This window comes from Pimephales promelas, chromosome 8 (genome assembly GCF_988280905.1).
Source record: "Pimephales promelas chromosome 8, fPimPro1.hap1.1, whole genome shotgun sequence".
Taxonomy (NCBI): Eukaryota; Metazoa; Chordata; class Actinopteri; order Cypriniformes; family Leuciscidae; genus Pimephales; species Pimephales promelas.
In genome coordinates, this window is record NC_142776.1 from 14,685,947 (window position 1) to 14,705,248 (window position 19,302).

The following is a 19,302-nucleotide window of genomic DNA, read 5'->3' on the forward strand; positions in this document are numbered from 1 at the left end:
CAATTAACAACACCTAATGTTGATAACTGAATTATCATAGGGTTAGTGCATATTTACATGTCTGATAGCTTGGGGGTTAGCCTGCTAATAAAAGGTAGCCAGAGTCTGGCCATTCTGCAGCGATAAATTATTGCTTGCTGGAGGTTGTTGAAGACAAGCTGGAAATTGTTGAAGTTGAAAAAGAAAGGATCAGCAGATTTTAAAAACAAAACAGAGTGGTCTCCTTTCTAATCTTCTTCTGACTCTGGACTACTAAGGTTATATTCGTCATCAGTGTCCGATCTGCATTCTGTGTCCTGTATCTGGAGGTCATCAACTATAGCACTATACGTGCTCACAGCTTGTTGGCATAAACTCTCCAGTGCATAAGACCTCCGCATGAGGACACTTTTGAAACCAGCTGCAGCATCCTCTGACAAGTCACCAAAATCTGTAACATACATAAACATGGGAATTACTAATATTGTTCAAAAATTATAGCATGTAGAACCACATATGACATAAAAATGTTACTTGTTCTCAAATTCAATTGAACTCAAATTCATTGAAACTGTATGTTTAACATCCTATATACGGTACCCTTAAACGTCGGTTATATTGACGATCCTGGGACGTCATACAACTGACGCTTTACCTTTAATGTCGGTTAGGTGACGGGGTAGGTTTAGGATCCGGTAACGTCATCTAACCGATGTTTAAGGGTACCCTAAAAAGGCAGATGTTGACGTATGGTCAAAAGACGTCCCAAGACATCAGTTATATGACGTCTTGGGATGAGACTGCGCTGTAATAGCCAATCACAATTTACCTTTAATTTTCCGATTGGTTGATTTTGTGGCACACTTGTAACGCTCTTGCACGTTGAGCGAGCATGTCAAGAGTTGAGCGCGCACAGAATTAAGAGGTTGAGAGAGAGAGAGAGGGACTTGACAGGAGTGCAGAGAATAAGTTTGAGAGAGCACCTGTAAACAGAGTGAGAGGGGTTATTATTGCACGTGCATATGGCTAATAGCAAATACATTTATTGAGCACAGAATCATTTTTTTTTCTTTGCTCAAACAATTTTTTTTTTTTGCGATTGTTAATTTCTGTTCAAAATATAATGCATTGGGGGGGGGGGGGGGGGGGGGGCTAAACAAAGTGTGAGGGTGGAGCAGAGTCGTACAACTAATGTAGAAAACAATAAAACTTGTGGCTCTTTTCCACTGACTGGTACCAGATCCACTTGACTCTTTTGGTTCCACCTCTGTTGAAGTTCCAACAATGATGTGCAGATAGCTCTGTGGTCATTGTTATTGCTAGCATCATGTTAACGTTCTGAGCAGGTCCTCAACAGCAGCTTAGAGTTAGCGAGACAGGACAGCCGATAGAGTAAATATTGCTCCCCAAAAACATGTCTGTAATGCGATGATTTCAGAATACTGTTGATTTTATCTGTTCTGCTGTAGTGATTGCTGTTACAAACTTTTACAAAATGGTGATGCAAAGATAGTTCACTTCAGTATCGCTATAGCAACCGGTTCCATGAAATGGTACTTTTATGCAGTAGAAAATTAAACCAAAAATTTGAAACCAAACCAAGTAGTCATGTTGAGGTGAGTGGAACCAATACCATTCAATGGAAAAGGGACTATACATATGTTAGTGAGGAAAAAAAAAATCCAAATTTGACTTACAGCCCATTCTGATGTTCTCTTTCAGCTTCTCCACTCCCTTTATCTCCTTATGGAGAGATGTGATGTGCTGAGACATCTCCTTAACCAGGATGCTCTGCTCCTCCTCAAGAGACCGTTTTAACCTGAAGGAGTGACCTTTAGGTAGTGGGAATAGATGGAAATATGAAAAAGTGATTTAGTATTTACGATTAAGTTATAAACTAAAACATATGAGAGAGAGAGAGAGAGAGAGAGAGAGGGAGAGAGAGAGAGAGAGAGGGAGAGAGAGGGAGAGAGAGAGAGGGAGATTTTGCAGTATACAGACAGGTATACATTTTCAAGAACATGTCAGGACTACCACCATACCATCCTCACGTCTCTCCCAAGGCAGGATGTAGTCCTCTGTCGAATTTGAGCCCAACTCCTCATCAATTTTATCTTCTGCAATAGCATTGTACAGCTGGATCTTTTGTTTCATTTTTTTTTAATTCTCTTATTTTTCTTCTTTTTCTCTGTCTTGTCTGGTTGCTATCTGCAAAGCGAAATAAGAAAACTATCAGGAAAACTGTTTTTGTTTGTTTGCAATGTGCCATTTGAATATCAGTCAACCAACCATGCTGACGATAGAGTTCCTGCTTCTTGCGTAGCAGAGCCACTATGATGCTCTCTATCTCAGCCCTGAGATCCTCTGTTGCTCCCTGTTCTGCTGTGCTCCCTGGCTCTTAATAGGAAACACAATTATTTCAGAAATTGTTTAATTTAAAAATGTCTGATCACCTTAAGTAGTTAATATTTGAATAAACTAATTAACAGATGTGATTTACCTGTGACTGTCCACTGCTGAACATCACACACCCACTGCTGTGCTGTTTGTTCAGTGATGTCATTCTTCTGGCGGAAATCACTGAAGCTGGCAACTTCCAGCTTTACCTTCTCGGAAATCTTTAAATCACACAAAAATAAAAAATACCATACAAGCTTTCAGACAATACCGAGATCAAATTGAAATTCCATAACCTACAGTTTATAAATTAATAGATGAATGAGCTTATTACAGATGGATAGACGCCAGCTCTGCAGTTTGTTGTTAAAATGTATGTTGTGTCAGGCAAAAGGACCATTGGGAAATGCCCTTACTTTGATGTATCTGCAGGCTAAGACTTTATGAAGGTTCTCTGTCTTTTTTCTGTTCCACCCCATGGCCTGTTGCGTAAGCATATTCTCTCTCCCTGATTACAAAAAAATATGCATGCATGATTGGATCAGTTTACATGAGAAAGACCATTGCAGTTAGACATGACCAAACACAAAAATTACTTTAGTGCAAGGATAACATGAAAATTACATTTTAGAAGTCAGAAATACCTCATCATAGTGTATGGTTTGTATTGTGTCATACCAACCTGCCTTTGTCATGTACTTTGTGACAAGAGCTGCCCTGGATAGAAAGCTGTTTACCTAGATAAACAATACAGAAATTAATGTATTCCTATATAACATAAAAAAAAAAATGTATGTATATGTGAACATGTAGCCATACTGTTTTATTGTTTGTCTTATTGTTTAACTAATATCTTATCAGATAATGCAGATAATGAATTTGCAGATAATGAATTTCCCTAACATGATCAAATGAGTGTATATAATTAAATAGTGAAGCTCAGAGGGAACAAAGCTTGAAATAGTGATGCATCATGCATAAAACACCACTGCTCACTTCACTTTTTTATTTCAACAAAATATGTGTTGCAACTACAGTTCAGATCGTGCTCTGATGGTCATTCGAGCAAGCATAGATCTTTGTTTGGTACCCTGATGTACTTTATCCTTCACACACTGCTTAAATGTATCAGTAAAATCTCCTATATCTACATAGTTACAATAATGTCTGTAATAACATACTTGCTCAACTTCCTCTCCAACAGTGTTCCCTGCTCCATCCTGATTCATACCGCCCCATCTCACCTGCAACAGTGTTGGATTAATTTCATACCATAACTTTAAATAATGTCATTTATTATGTGCACATTCAAATCTTTTTCACTTTAAAGGTGTCATATTTTATCTGCATAATATACTACACAAGATATACTAATCACAGACTTACAACTTAGTATATTACTACTAATAACAATTTAAAATAATAAAAAACAATCATTGCACGACTTCTAGCACTAGCTGCCTGCTGGCTACTGTTGCATCTAAATTTCAGTAATTTGAGGTACCTCGCATTTTGCTGTATGAGCTTTGGCATGCATCACACTAAGAAATGGCCTCATTTCCATCAGTGGTTGAAGATCGGATGATTCTTCAGTCGCTTTGCTTAGGTATGGCTGCCAGTACCTAAAAAGAAGCACAGCATTAGTAGGCATTAACTAATACTTTGCCTGGCCATCAATATAAAATGACTGAAAAAAAAAAACAGGCACTTGCCATTTAATGTACAGTAGGTTGACCAAGTTTCAATATGAAAGAGAAAAATTACCTGCAGACAACATCCATGCAGAAGAAAGTGACATTGGCCCTCTCTGACAATTGTTTCTGTAAAAACATTGGGTCGGCAAAGACCTCGCCACGGTAGTGGTCCAGTCCACGCAGCAATATCCCGTGTCTGATGCACAAGAGGACAATATTTTTAATGATCTGTTTACACAATAAGACCTGTGGAAAACAGAGCTAATCAAAAACCTCTATTCAAAGCTTAAATCCATTTGCACATACGCACGCACACAAACACTCATCCCCATCAATCCTCAATCGCAAACACTCATCCCCATCAAGTAATTTATTTTAAAAATAAATAAAGTGATGAAGCCAATCAGTATATGGGGATGATTGGGAGGCCATGATGGACAGAGGCCAAGGAGCAAATTTGACCAGGATGTCGGCATTACACCCGACTCTTTTTGAAGGACAACCTGGGATTTTTAATGACCACAGAGTCAGGACCTCAGTTTAACATCTCATCTGAAGGACGGAAAGGACTTTACTTCCCATTAGGAAATACCTGACTCTGAACCTGACTCTGATGCATTTATCCACAATTGAGTTTCCACAGGGTGTGACAAGTGCAAGTACAATTGCATACTTCTGATCTACCCACATACCTGCAGACTGCCACTTGTATGCCCTCTTCATCTATTTTGGACGATGATTTTTTTGACATCTCCTTACTTGCCCTGAACCTTGAAACGCCACATGTTCCACTGTTATCTGCCTGTAAAGTTAGATATCACTCATCTTAACAAATAGAAAACAGAAAAGACAAACAAACAAACATAAACAATAGATATACTGTCTTAATATGCAGTATTAGACATACTCTTGTCATGCTGCTGCCTCTGATGCTGGACAATAAAAGTCATTTACTTCACACATCACATCTTCTGTATGTTTGCAAAAACAATATTCGAAAAAACTTTTCTGGAACGTATCTGCACAGACATTCCCTGGCTATGACATAAAAAATTTTTAGTGTTTACAGAAAATAAATATCACAATATTAGATACATTAATATGATTATGTGTTACAATGATTCAAGCAGATTTACCCTTCCAGCCTGAACAGAACGGTGCTCCAGTAGCTTTAAAAAGGCATGCCTTGACATCGAAGGAGCCGAAACTTTAATGTGAGCAAAAGCGTCGAAGACGTCAAACCTATATAGTGCATTTTTGGTTGACATCTCTTTCAGCGGACAGTTTAGCATCAAGCAGCACTGGCCTTGCTGCTTTTGCCCTTGTATCAGCGTGTAGCTGCCGCTGTGCCCATGCTGTTTTTTTTCAGCTGCCACATTAACCTCAACTGAGTCAAGCGTGTCCCTCAGCTATTGAAGACGTGTATCTAAAAAAAATAAATGAAAATAAATAACTGTTAAACAACCCTTCGATTGAGTGAAGGCACAATAGGTAAAATTGACTGAATGGTACAACAATAATTATTAAAATCTGACATTGACCAAGCCATACATGACAGTGTCCATTCAATGTTGGTTTAATGTACTGTATATGGATTTGATCATGGTATCACGAACCATTGTATCACAATGGTTTCACAAAACGTGTAATATGCTTCCGATAATAGACCAGTTTGAAATGAAGAGTAGGAGTGTCTATCACTCCCCAAAATAGGAAAAAATTTCTAAAAGCGAGCTATGCAAAAGCAATGAGTGCAGAATTGTAAAAATTTATAATATAATGCACATTCTTTCTACAACAACAAAATACAAATACAAACACAAACCACTTTTAATGTAGTTACGTGGAGAAGAAGTGTGAGACATCAACAACAATGAATCGAGGAAAAGTTTACAGGGTCATTAGAAAAGTTGTTGATATGGAGGGATAGGAAATGTTATAGGGATTATACAGACATACTGACCAAGACTTGCAGTCATCTCTTCTTCGATGTGAGGGACTTCCTCAGACACTGTGATCACTTGAACTTCAGAAGCTGTAAAGGCCAATGCAATAGGTTATCTATTCTATCAGGGTCTTACTGTAAAGCATCATATATTTCACCCCAGAAAATTCACAAAATTCCATCATACATCTCACCAGCATTTAGATATTAGATAATAATCATTATTAAACTATAACAGTGTAATAAACAACGAACCTAATGCACAACGTTTTTTGTTTTTTTTGACGTTTCTTACGTCTGTTACTTGTGGCCGCTGCGCTTGCGACTGCTTTCCCTCTCTTAGTCCTCTTTCTTTTTTGAGGGACATGGCTTCCCATTGCAGCCTATATGAAAATAAAATATTAATGTTTTCTAATAGAATATCAGACTTATGGTTATGTTTGGACTTTGGACGCAAAGTAACTAACATTAAAAAAACACAAAACTAAAACTACAAGACATAAAATACTACACTACTCCAATGTCCATTAAATGTCAAGAACATCAACAGCAACTACAACAAACAATCTGTAATACCAATAGTTATTTGACATAGATATGGGTGTAAAGTTGTCAAAATTTTCAGCAGCCATATGCCATCTGACCTCACTAGGATCTTCGAAGACTGCTGGGTGGTTTTCCGACATGGTGCATGCACAGATACAATACAAAAATACAGACAATAGACAAACAGTACAAATATGAAGATGAGTGTGTGCGTGCGTGCGTGTTTGTGTGAGTGAGAGAGAGAGAGAGAGAGTGTGTGTGTGTGTGTGTGTGTGTGTGAGAGAGAGAGACTAGAGAGAAACAGTGAGAGAGAGATTGAAAGAGTGGCTCTTAAAAGTGCCTTTGTTTTCTATATAAAACTGAAATAGAGACAGAGAAATGGAGATAAGATGCAAATAATCTGTAGAACAGACAAGAAAGCATAATTAGATGCATCTCTGAGAAAAAAAAATTAATGTCTACATTAATGCGAGACACTAAAGGTGAATAGGGTAAAATTTTTAAAATAAATGAATCTATTACCATGATCACCATGAACCTTCCTCAGTTGATTAATTACACAAGTATATAAAAACAATGTATTATAAGTTTTTGAAATTTGTATGTTTAATTATGCAAAATAGGAAATATCTCATTAAATATGCACAATTTTGCATATATATTTTCGGTAACAAATCTGAACACATGATAAATCCAGGTGGAAAATTATTTTTTCATTTAGTTTACACAAGATGGAAAAAGAATATCAGATGGATTTCAGGATAGGGCCTAACGTTAACGTTATATGCTTTCATCTCACTTTTCATCAAAAACAAACGATTTTCACTATATTTCTTTGGTGTACATGGTGCTACAGTACAGAGGATGATATGTTGGTAACGTTACTGGAGAATGACAAAAAAAATAATTTTGAGAAAACGTCTTTTAAATATTTCTTAAAATGCATACTTTTTTTTAGAGAAAAACAACTAACGTTAGCAGCTAACTTTATTTACAGACACGATATCATGTCAAATATTTAGCAATGAACAATAGCCTACAAGCGATCTAAAACGCATTAAAACTTATATTTCAACATTTATATTTAGTAAATAAGTAGCAGGTCTGAGATACATACCGATTGGTAGAGGGGATCCTCGCAATGACGGAAAAACCGCGAAAGTGCCGTGGGGTCGCCGCCATGGCAACACGTCCGATTTAACATTAATTTATTATAAGTCTTTATCATTTTTTTCGTTGTCTGTATATGCCTATCTGTCAATTGAGTAAATTAAAGTAAAAAAAAAAAAAGTAAATTAGTCCAAATATTATTTACACCAGGCTGATGGATGGGGAGTTTGATTGATCGAGCCTGCCAGTTATCCGTGTGTCCATCACGGATTCAGAATTTGACAATGTGGAAAACTGTTATACACAAAATGATCAGGGGAGATAATATGTTCACAGTTTAATGAGGCTACATTTCATCCCGAACAGACAACTCGAATAGCCTAAAGTGTCAAAATCAGCAATAGGCAATCTCCAGTGAAGGTGAAACAATCTGTGGCGACCACCGAATATTCCGTGGTACGGTCACGGAAGAAACCCGTGGTCCCATCACGGAAGAATCCGTGGTGCCATCACAGAATTTGTCAATAAGCAAAAGGCTGTACAAACTGCAGGGGATAAGAAGTTCACAGTTTAATTAGACTACATGCATCACAAACACGGACAACTTGAATAGCCTAAAGTGTCAAAACCAGCAGCAATATCGCCCAGTAAAGGTGAAACAATCTGTGGCGACCACCGAATATTCCGTGGTACGGTCACGGAAGAAACCCGTGGTGCGATCACGGAATTTGTCAATAAGCAAAATGCTATAGAAACTGGTCAGGGGAGATAAAAAGTTCACAGTTTAATTAGACTACATGCATCACAAACCCAGACAACTTGAATAGCCAACCTAAAGTATCAAACTCAGCAGCAATATCGTCCAGTAAAGGTGTGGCGACCACCGAATATTCCGTGGTACGGTCACGGAAGAAACCCGTGGGCCCATCACGGAAGAATCCGTGGTGCCATCACAGAATTTGTCAAAAAGCAAAAGCTAGAAACTGGTCAGATAAGGAGTTCACAGTTTAATTAGACTACATGCATCACAAACACGGACAACTTGAATAGCCTAAAGTGTCAAAATCAGCAATAGGCAACCTCGTCCAGTGAAAGTGAAACAATCTGTGGCGACCACCGAATATTCCGTGGTACGGTCACGGAAGAAACCCGTGGTCCCATCACGGAAGAATCCGTGGTGCCATCACAGAATTTGTCAATAAGCAAAAGGCTGTACAAACTGCAGGGGATAAGAAGTTCACAGTTTAATTAGACTACATGCATCACAAACACGGACAACTTGAATAGCCTAAAGTGTCAAAACCAGCAGCAATATCGCCCAGTAAAGGTGAAACAATCTGTGGCGGCACCGAATATTCCGTGGTACGGTCACGGAAGAAACCCGTGGTCCCATCATTTGTCAATAAGCAAAATGCTATAACTGGTCAGGGAAGATACAAAAGTTCACAGTTTAATTAGACTACATGCATCACAAACCCAGACAGCTTGAATAGCCAACCTAAAGTATCAAAATCAGCAGCAATATCGTCCAGTAACGGTGAACCAATCTGTGGCGACCACCGAATATTCCGTGGTACGGTCACGGAATTCAGGGTGACCAGACGTTATCCTAGCGATCAAACGACGACAGAACAATGCAATATCAAGTTAAAATCAAATATGTAAAGTAAAGTACTTTAAGTAAATTCAGAATATATCTTTCCAGATTATAAAACGACGTCAATTGGGGGAGCGCGCAGGTATTGTAACAGCCCGTGTGTAGACCACGGATGCTGCCTGTCATTGACTTACATAGGCATCAATTCCGTGGGCACATCACGGATTTTTTGGCAAATCCGTGACACTGCAACGGATTTTGAGTTAAGAGTCCGTGTTCATTTCACGGAATTCTGTGAGATCAGGTTGAGATGTACGCCATATTGAGATAACAACCTGATCTCACAGAATTCCGTGAAATGAACACGGACTCTTAACTCAAAATCCGTTGCAGTGTCACGGATTTGCCAAAAAATCCGTGATGTGCCCACGGAATTGATGCCTATGTAAGTCAATGACAGGCAGCATCCGTGGTCTACACACGGGCTGTTACAATACCTGCGCGCTCCCCCAATTGACGTCGTTTTATAATCTGGAAAGATATATTCTGAATTTACTTAAAGTACTTTACTTTACATATTTGATTTTAACTTGATATTGCATTGTTCTGTCGTCGTTTGATCGCTAGGATAACGTCTGGTCACCCTGAATTCCGTGACCGTACCACGGAATATTCGGTGGTCGCCACAGATTGGTTCACCGTTACTGGACGATATTGCTGCTGATTTTGATACTTTAGGTTGGCTATTCAAGCTGTCTGGGTTTGTGATGCATGTAGTCTAATTAAACTGTGAACTTTTGTATCTTCCCTGACCAGTTATAGCATTTTGCTTATTGACAAATGATGGGACCACGGGTTTCTTCCGTGACCGTACCACGGAATATTCGGTGCCGCCACAGATTGTTTCACCTTTACTGGGCGATATTGCTGCTGGTTTTGACACTTTAGGCTATTCAAGTTGTCCGTGTTTGTGATGCATGTAGTCTAATTAAACTGTGAACTTCTTATCCCCTGCAGTTTGTACAGCCTTTTGCTTATTGACAAATTCTGTGATGGCACCACGGATTCTTCCGTGATGGGACCACGGGTTTCTTCCGTGACCGTACCACGGAATATTCGGTGGTCGCCACAGATTGTTTCACTTTCACTGGACGAGGTTGCCTATTGCTGATTTTGACACTTTAGGCTATTCAAGTTGTCCGTGTTTGTGATGCATGTAGTCTAATTAAACTGTGAACTCCTTATCTGACCAGTTTCTAGCTTTTGCTTTTTGACAAATTCTGTGATGGCACCACGGATTCTTCCGTGATGGGCCCACGGGTTTCTTCCGTGACCGTACCACGGAATATTCGGTGGTCGCCACACCTTTACTGGACGATATTGCTGCTGAGTTTGATACTTTAGGTTGGCTATTCAAGTTGTCTGGGTTTGTGATGCATGTAGTCTAATTAAACTGTGAACTTTTTATCTCCCCTGACCAGTTTCTATAGCATTTTGCTTATTGACAAATTCCGTGATCGCACCACGGGTTTCTTCCGTGACCGTACCACGGAATATTCGGTGGTCGCCACAGATTGTTTCACCTTTACTGGGCGATATTGCTGCTGGTTTTGACACTTTAGGCTATTCAAGTTGTCCGTGTTTGTGATGCATGTAGTCTAATTAAACTGTGAACTTCTTATCCCCTGCAGTTTGTACAGCCTTTTGCTTATTGACAAATTCTGTGATGGCACCACGGATTCTTCCGTGATGGGACCACGGGTTTCTTCCGTGACCGTACCACGGAATATTCGGTGGTCGCCACAGATTGTTTCACCTTCACTGGAGATTGCCTATTGCTGATTTTGACACTTTAGGCTATTCGAGTTGTCTGTTCGGGATGAAATGTAGCCTCATTAAACTGTGAACATATTATCTCCCCTGATCATTTTGTGTATAACAGTTTTCCACATTGTCAAATTCTGAATCCGTGATGGACACACGGATAACTGGCAGGCTCGATCAATCAAACTCCCCATCCATCAGCCTGGTGTAAATAATATTTGGACTAATTTACTTTTTTTTTTTTTTACTTTAATTTACTCAATTGACAGATAGGCATATACAGACAACGAAAAAAATGATAAAGACTTATAATAAATTAATGTTAAATCGGACGTGTTGCCATGGCGGCGACCCCACGGCACTTTCGCGGTTTTTCCGTCATTGCGAGGATCCCCTCTACCAATCGGTATGTATCTCAGACCTGCTACTTATTTACTAAATATAAATGTTGAAATATAAGTTTTAATGCGTTTTAGATCGCTTGTAGGCTATTGTTCATTGCTAAATATTTGACATGATATCGTGTCTGTAAATAACGTTAGCTGCTAACGTTAGTTGTTTTTCTCTAAAAAAAAGTATGCATTTTAAGAAATATTTAAAAGACGTTTTCTCAAAATTATTTTTTTTGTCATTCTCCAGTAACGTTACCAACATATCATCCTCTGTACTGTAGCACCATGTACACCAAAGAAATATAGTGAAAATCGTTTGTTTTTGATGAAAAGTGAGATGAAAGCATATAACGTTAACGTTAGGCCCTATCCTGAAATCCATCTGATATTCTTTTTCCATCTTGTGTAAACTAAATGAAAAAATAATTTTCCACCTGGATTTATCATGTGTTCAGATTTGTTACCGAAAATATATATGCAAAATTGTGCATATTTAATGAGATATTTCCTATTTTGCATAATTAAACATACAAATTTCAAAAACTTATAATACATTGTTTTTATATACTTGTGTAATTAATCAACTGAGGAAGGTTCATGGTGATCATGGTAATAGATTCATTTATTTTAAAAATTTTACCCTATTCACCTTTAGTGTCTCACATTAATGTAGACATTAATTTTTTTTTCTCAGAGATGCATCTAATTATGCTTTCTTGTCTGTTCTACAGATTATTTGCATCTTATCTCCATTTCTCTGTCTCTATTTCAGTTTTATATAGAAAACAAAGGCACTTTTAAGAGCCACTCTTTCAATCTCTCTCTCACTGTTTCTCTCTAGTCTCTCTCTCTCACACACACACACACACACACACACACTCTCTCTCTCTCTCTCTCACTCACACAGACACGCACGCACGCACACACTCATCTTCATATTTGTACTGTTTGTCTATTGTCTGTATTTTTGTATTGTATCTGTGCATGCACCATGTCGGAAAACCACCCAGCAGTCTTCGAAGATCCTAGTGAGGTCAGATGGCATATGGCTGCTGAAAATTTTGACAACTTTACACCCATATCTATGTCAAATAACTATTGGTATTACAGATTGTTTGTTGTAGTTGCTGTTGATGTTCTTGACATTTAATGGACATTGGAGTAGTGTAGTATTTTATGTCTTGTAGTTTTAGTTTTGTGTTTTTTTAATGTTAGTTACTTTGCGTCCAAAGTCCAAACATAACCATAAGTCTGATATTCTATTAGAAAACATTAATATTTTATTTTCATATAGGCTGCAATGGGAAGCCATGTCCCTCAAAAAAGAAAGAGGACTAAGAGAGGGAAAGCAGTCGCAAGCGCAGCGGCCACAAGTAACAGACGTAAGAAACGTCAAAAAAAACAAAAAACGTTGTGCATTAGGTTCGTTGTTTATTACACTGTTATAGTTTAATAATGATTATTATCTAATATCTAAATGCTGGTGAGATGTATGATGGAATTTTGTGAATTTTCTGGGGTGAAATATATGATGCTTTACAGTAAGACCCTGATAGAATAGATAACCTATTGCATTGGCCTTTACAGCTTCTGAAGTTCAAGTGATCACAGTGTCTGAGGAAGTCCCTCACATCGAAGAAGAGATGACTGCAAGTCTTGGTCAGTATGTCTGTATAATCCCTATAACATTTCCTATCCCTCCATATCAACAACTTTTCTAATGACCCTGTAAACTTTTCCTCGATTCATTGTTGTTGATGTCTCACACTTCTTCTCCACGTAACTACATTAAAAGTGGTTTGTGTTTGTATTTGTATTTTGTTGTTGTAGAAAGAATGTGCATTATATTATAAATTTTTACAATTCTGCACTCATTGCTTTTGCATAGCTCGCTTTTAGAAATTTTTTCCTATTTTGGGGAGTGATAGACACTCCTACTCTTCATTTCAAACTGGTCTATTATCGGAAGCATATTACACGTTTTGTGAAACCATTGTGATACAATGGTTCGTGATACCATGATCAAATCCATATACAGTACATTAAACCAACATTGAATGGACACTGTCATGTATGGCTTGGTCAATGTCAGATTTTAATAATTATTGTTGTACCATTCAGTCAATTTTACCTATTGTGCCTTCACTCAATCGAAGGGTTGTTTAACAGTTATTTATTTTCATTTATTTTTTTTAGATACACGTCTTCAATAGCTGAGGGACACGCTTGACTCAGTTGAGGTTAATGTGGCAGCTGAAAAAAAACAGCATGGGCACAGCGGCAGCTACACGCTGATACAAGGGCAAAAGCAGCAAGGCCAGTGCTGCTTGATGCTAAACTGTCCGCTGAAAGAGATGTCAACCAAAAATGCACTATATAGGTTTGACGTCTTCGACGCTTTTGCTCACATTAAAGTTTCGGCTCCTTCGATGTCAAGGCATGCCTTTTTAAAGCTACTGGAGCACCGTTCTGTTCAGGCTGGAAGGGTAAATCTGCTTGAATCATTGTAACACATAATCATATTAATGTATCTAATATTGTGATATTTATTTTCTGTAAACACTAAAAATTTTTTATGTCATAGCCAGGGAATGTCTGTGCAGATACGTTCCAGAAAAGTTTTTTCGAATATTGTTTTTGCAAACATACAGAAGATGTGATGTGTGAAGTAAATGACTTTTATTGTCCAGCATCAGAGGCAGCAGCATGACAAGAGTATGTCTAATACTGCATATTAAGACAGTATATCTATTGTTTATGTTTGTTTGTTTGTCTTTTCTGTTTTCTATTTGTTAAGATGAGTGATATCTAACTTTACAGGCAGATAACAGTGGAACATGTGGCGTTTCAAGGTTCAGGGCAAGTAAGGAGATGTCAAAAAAATCATCGTCCAAAATAGATGAAGAGGGCATACAAGTGGCAGTCTGCAGGTATGTGGGTAGATCAGAAGTATGCAATTGTACTTGCACTTGTCACACCCTGTGGAAACTCAATTGTGGATAAATGCATCAGAGTCAGGTTCAGAGTCAGGTATTTCCTAATGGGAAGTAAAGTCCTTTCCGTCCTTCAGATGAGATGTTAAACTGAGGTCCTGACTCTGTGGTCATTAAAAATCCCAGGTTGTCCTTCAAAAAGAGTCGGGTGTAATGCCGACATCCTGGTCAAATTTGCTCCTTGGCCTCTGTCCATCATGGCCTCCCAATCATCCCCATATACTGATTGGCTTCATCACTTTATTTATTTTTAAAATAAATTACTTGATGGGGATGAGTGTTTGCGATTGAGGATTGATGGGGATGAGTGTTTGTGTGCGTGCGTATGTGCAAATGGATTTAAGCTTTGAATAGAGGTTTTTGATTAGCTCTGTTTTCCACAGGTCTTATTGTGTAAACAGATCATTAAAAATATTGTCCTCTTGTGCATCAGACACGGGATATTGCTGCGTGGACTGGACCACTACCGTGGCGAGGTCTTTGCCGACCCAATGTTTTTACAGAAACAATTGTCAGAGAGGGCCAATGTCACTTTCTTCTGCATGGATGTTGTCTGCAGGTAATTTTTCTCTTTCATATTGAAACTTGGTCAACCTACTGTACATTAAATGGCAAGTGCCTGTTTTTTTTTTTCAGTCATTTTATATTGATGGCCAGGCAAAGTATTAGTTAATGCCTACTAATGCTGTGCTTCTTTTTAGGTACTGGCAGCCATACCTAAGCAAAGCGACTGAAGAATCATCCGATCTTCAACCACTGATGGAAATGAGGCCATTTCTTAGTGTGATGCATGCCAAAGCTCATACAGCAAAATGCGAGGTACCTCAAATTACTGAAATTTAGATGCAACAGTAGCCAGCAGGCAGCTAGTGCTAGAAGTCGTGCAATGATTGTTTTTTATTATTTTAAATTGTTATTAGTAGTAATATACTAAGTTGTAAGTCTGTGATTAGTATATCTTGTGTAGTATATTATGCAGATAAAATATGACACCTTTAAAGTGAAAAAGATTTGAATGTGCACATAATAAATGACATTATTTAAAGTTATGGTATGAAATTAATCCAACACTGTTGCAGGTGAGATGGGGCGGTATGAATCAGGATGGAGCAGGGAACACTGTTGGAGAGGAAGTTGAGCAAGTATGTTATTACAGACATTATTGTAACTATGTAGATATAGGAGATTTTACTGATACATTTAAGCAGTGTGTGAAGGATAAAGTACATCAGGGTACCAAACAAAGATCTATGCTTGCTCGAATGACCATCAGAGCACGATCTGAACTGTAGTTGCAACACATATTTTGTTGAAATAAAAAAGTGAAGTGAGCAGTGGTGTTTTATGCATGATGCATCACTATTTCAAGCTTTGTTCCCTCTGAGCTTCACTATTTAATTATATACACTCATTTGATCATGTTAGGGAAATTCATTATCTGCAAATTCATTATCTGCATTATCTGATAAGATATTAGTTAAACAATAAGACAAACAATAAAACAGTATGGCTACATGTTCACATATACATACATTTTTTTTTTTATGTTATATAGGAATACATTAATTTCTGTATTGTTTATCTAGGTAAACAGCTTTCTATCCAGGGCAGCTCTTGTCACAAAGTACATGACAAAGGCAGGTTGGTATGACACAATACAAACCATACACTATGATGAGGTATTTCTGACTTCTAAAATGTAATTTTCATGTTATCCTTGCACTAAAGTAATTTTTGTGTTTGGTCATGTCTAACTGCAATGGTCTTTCTCATGTAAACTGATCCAATCATGCATGCATATTTTTTTGTAATCAGGGAGAGAGAATATGCTTACGCAACAGGCCATGGGGTGGAACAGAAAAAAGACAGAGAACCTTCATAAAGTCTTAGCCTGCAGATACATCAAAGTAAGGGCATTTCCCAATGGTCCTTTTGCCTGACACAACATACATTTTAACAACAAACTGCAGAGCTGGCGTCTATCCATCTGTAATAAGCTCATTCATCTATTAATTTATAAACTGTAGGTTATGGAATTTCAATTTGATCTCGGTATTGTCTGAAAGCTTGTATGGTATTTTTTATTTTTGTGTGATTTAAAGATTTCCGAGAAGGTAAAGCTGGAAGTTGCCAGCTTCAGTGATTTCCGCCAGAAGAATGACATCACTGAACAAACAGCACAGCAGTGGGTGTGTGATGTTCAGCAGTGGACAGTCACAGGTAAATCACATCTGTTAATTAGTTTATTCAAATATTAACTACTTAAGGTGATCAGACATTTTTAAATTAAACAATTTCTGAAATAATTGTGTTTCCTATTAAGAGCCAGGGAGCACAGCAGAACAGGGAGCAACAGAGGATCTCAGGGCTGAGATAGAGAGCATCATAGTGGCTCTGCTACGCAAGAAGCAGGAACTCTATCGTCAGCATGGTTGGTTGACTGATATTCAAATGGCACATTGCAAACAAACAAAAACAGTTTTCCTGATAGTTTTCTTATTTCGCTTTGCAGATAGCAACCAGACAAGACAGAGAAAAAGAAGAAAAATAAGAGAATTAAAAAAAAATGAAACAAAAGATCCAGCTGTACAATGCTATTGCAGAAGATAAAATTGATGAGGAGTTGGGCTCAAATTCGACAGAGGACTACATCCTGCCTTGGGAGAGACGTGAGGATGGTATGGTGGTAGTCCTGACATGTTCTTGAAAATGTATACCTGTCTGTATACTGCAAAATCTCCCTCTCTCTCTCTCCCTCTCTCTCCCTCTCTCTCTCTCTCTCTCCCTCTCTCTCTCTCTCTCTCTCTCTCTCTCATATGTTTTAGTTTATAACTTAATCGTAAATACTAAATCACTTTTTCATATTTCCATCTATTCCCACTACCTAAAGGTCACTCCTTCAGGTTAAAACGGTCTCTTGAGGAGGAGCAGAGCATCCTGGTTAAGGAGATGTCTCAGCACATCACATCTCTCCATAAGGAGATAAAGGGAGTGGAGAAGCTGAAAGAGAACATCAGAATGGGCTGTAAGTCAAATTTGGATTTTTTTTTCCTCACTAACATATGTATAGTCCCTTTTCCATTGAATGGTATTGGTTCCACTCACCTCAACATGACTCTACTTGGTTTGGTTTCAAATTTTTGGTTTAATTTTCTACTGCATAAAAGTACCATTTCATGGAACCGGTTGCTATAGCGATACTGAAGTGAACTATCTTTGCATCACCATTTTGTAAAAGTTTGTAACAGCAATCACTACAGCAGAACAGATAAAATCAACAGTATTCTGAAATCATCGCATTACAGACATGTTTTTGGGGAGCAATATTTACTCTATCGGCTGTCCTGTCTCGCTAACTCTAAGCTGCTGTTGAGGACCTGCTCAGAACGTTAACATGATGCTAGCAATAACAATGACCACAGAGCTATCTGCACATCATTGTTGGAACTTCAACAGAGGTGGAACCAAAAGAGTCAAGTGGATCTGGTACCAGTCAGTGGAAAAGAGCCACAAGTTTTATTGTTTTCTACATTAGTTGTACGACTCTGCTCCACCCTCACACTTTGTTTAGCCCCCCCCCCCCCCCCCCCCCCCAATGCATTATATTTTGAACAGAAATTAACAATCGCAAAAAAAAAAAATTGTTTGAGCAAAGAAAAAAAAATGATTCTGTGCTCAATAAATGTATTTGCTATTAGCCATATGCACGTGCAATAATAACCCCTCTCACTCTGTTTACAGGTGCTCTCTCAAACTTATTCTCTGCACTCCTGTCAAGTCCCTCTCTCTCTCTCTCAACCTCTTAATTCTGTGCGCGCTCAACTCTTGACATGCTCGCTCAACGTGCAAGAGCGTTACAAGTGTGCCACAAAATCAACCAATCGGAAAATTAAAGGTAAATTGTGATTGGCTATTACAGCGCAGTCTCATCCCAAGACGTCATATAACTGATGTCTTGGGACGTCTTTTGACCATACGTCAACATCTGCCTTTTTAGGGTACCCTTAAACATCGGTTAGATGACGTTACCGGATCCTAAACCTACCCCGTCACCTAACCGACATTAAAGGTAAAGCGTCAGTTGTATGACGTCCCAGGATCGTCAATATAACCGACGTTTAAGGGTACCGTATATAGGATGTTAAACATACAGTTTCAATGAATTTGAGTTCAATTGAATTTGAGAACAAGTAACATTTTTATGTCATATGTGGTTCTACATGCTATAATTTTTGAACAATATTAGTAATTCCCATGTTTATGTATGTTACAGATTTTGGTGACTTGTCAGAGGATGCTGCAGCTGGTTTCAAAAGTGTCCTCATGCGGAGGTCTTATGCACTGGAGAGTTTATGCCAACAAGCTGTGAGCACGTATAGTGCTATAGTTGATGACCTCCAGATACAGGACACAGAATGCAGATCGGACACTGATGACGAATATAACCTTAGTAGTCCAGAGTCAGAAGAAGATTAGAAAGGAGACCACTCTGTTTTGTTTTTAAAATCTGCTGATCCTTTCTTTTTCAACTTCAACAATTTCCAGCTTGTCTTCAACAACCTCCAGCAAGCAATAATTTATCGCTGCAGAATGGCCAGACTCTGGCTACCTTTTATTAGCAGGCTAACCCCCAAGCTATCAGACATGTAAATATGCACTAACCCTATGATAATTCAGTTATCAACATTAGGTGTTGTTAATTGTGAAATTATTTTGCACTGCAACTTCATATACTTCAATCATGAGTGTGTAATATAATTGCAATATTGACTGAATGGATTGGCCCTCTGGGTGGACTGTTTTATGCATTCTGGACTGTGACATT

General features: G+C 38.3%; 2 protein-coding genes across 14 annotated transcripts; one reads left to right on the forward strand and one right to left on the reverse strand.

The window, feature by feature from the left end:
* Positions 1-341: 341 nt before the first annotated feature.
* Positions 342-9,577, reverse strand: LOC148977678 (uncharacterized). 7 transcript variants are annotated; one of them, XM_089134023.1, is made up of 17 exons: positions 7,679-9,577; positions 6,271-6,961; positions 6,034-6,105; positions 5,207-5,496; positions 4,978-5,002; positions 4,763-4,872; positions 4,141-4,266; positions 3,881-3,998; positions 3,558-3,620; positions 3,059-3,113; positions 2,793-2,884; positions 2,480-2,597; positions 2,269-2,376; positions 2,022-2,187; positions 1,677-1,811; positions 809-962; positions 342-430 (listed from the first exon to the last, which is right to left on the reverse strand). In XM_089134023.1, exons 5-14 carry the CDS (start codon positions 4,984-4,986, stop codon positions 2,090-2,092), a joined length of 897 nt encoding a protein of 298 aa, XP_088990149.1. In that variant the 5' UTR covers positions 4,987-5,002; positions 5,207-5,496; positions 6,034-6,105; positions 6,271-6,961; positions 7,679-9,577; the 3' UTR covers positions 342-430; positions 809-962; positions 1,677-1,811; positions 2,022-2,089. The 7 variants fall into 7 exon arrangements, with proteins under 7 accessions (XP_088990149.1, XP_088990148.1, XP_088990147.1 ...); XM_089134022.1 differs by having other exon boundaries at positions 4,978-5,108; XM_089134021.1 differs by lacking the exon at positions 4,978-5,002 and having other exon boundaries at positions 6,311-6,961.
* Positions 9,578-12,398: 2,821 nt separating this feature from the next.
* Positions 12,399-18,839, forward strand: LOC148977679 (uncharacterized). Of its 7 annotated transcripts, none has more exons than XM_089134029.1 (16): positions 12,399-12,906; positions 13,072-13,143; positions 13,681-13,970; positions 14,069-14,199; positions 14,305-14,414; positions 14,911-15,036; positions 15,179-15,296; positions 15,557-15,619; positions 16,064-16,118; positions 16,293-16,384; positions 16,580-16,697; positions 16,801-16,908; positions 16,990-17,155; positions 17,368-17,502; positions 18,219-18,372; positions 18,751-18,839. In XM_089134029.1, the coding sequence occupies exons 4-13, from the start codon at positions 14,191-14,193 to the stop codon at positions 17,085-17,087; spliced, it is 897 nt and encodes a 298-aa protein (XP_088990155.1). In that variant the 5' UTR covers positions 12,399-12,906; positions 13,072-13,143; positions 13,681-13,970; positions 14,069-14,190; the 3' UTR covers positions 17,088-17,155; positions 17,368-17,502; positions 18,219-18,372; positions 18,751-18,839. The 7 variants fall into 7 exon arrangements, with proteins under 7 accessions (XP_088990155.1, XP_088990156.1, XP_088990159.1 ...); XM_089134030.1 differs by having other exon boundaries at positions 14,175-14,199; XM_089134033.1 differs by having other exon boundaries at positions 14,069-14,414; positions 14,861-15,036.
* The last annotated feature ends 463 nt before the right edge of the window (positions 18,840-19,302 follow it).

Bases quoted from the DNA above. Each gene is read 5' to 3' on its own strand.
- LOC148977679 (XM_089134027.1), top strand. From the start codon at position 13,815: ATGCTAAACTGTCCGCTGAAAGAGATGTCAACCAAAAATGCACTATAT. The intron at 16,119-16,292 runs GTTGGTATGACA...TTTTGTAATCAG, and splicing joins AAAGTACATGACAAAGGCAG to GGAGAGAGAATATGCTTACG. The intron at 16,909-16,989 runs GTTGGTTGACTG...TTCGCTTTGCAG, and splicing joins GGAACTCTATCGTCAGCATG to ATAGCAACCAGACAAGACAG.
- LOC148977678 (XM_089134021.1), bottom strand. From the start codon at position 5,362: ATGCTAAACTGTCCGCTGAAAGAGATGTCAACCAAAAATGCACTATAT. The intron at 2,598-2,792 runs GTAAGGGCATTT...TGTGATTTAAAG, and splicing joins TAGCCTGCAGATACATCAAA to ATTTCCGAGAAGGTAAAGCT. The intron at 2,377-2,479 runs GTAAATCACATC...TTTCCTATTAAG, and splicing joins TCAGCAGTGGACAGTCACAG to AGCCAGGGAGCACAGCAGAA.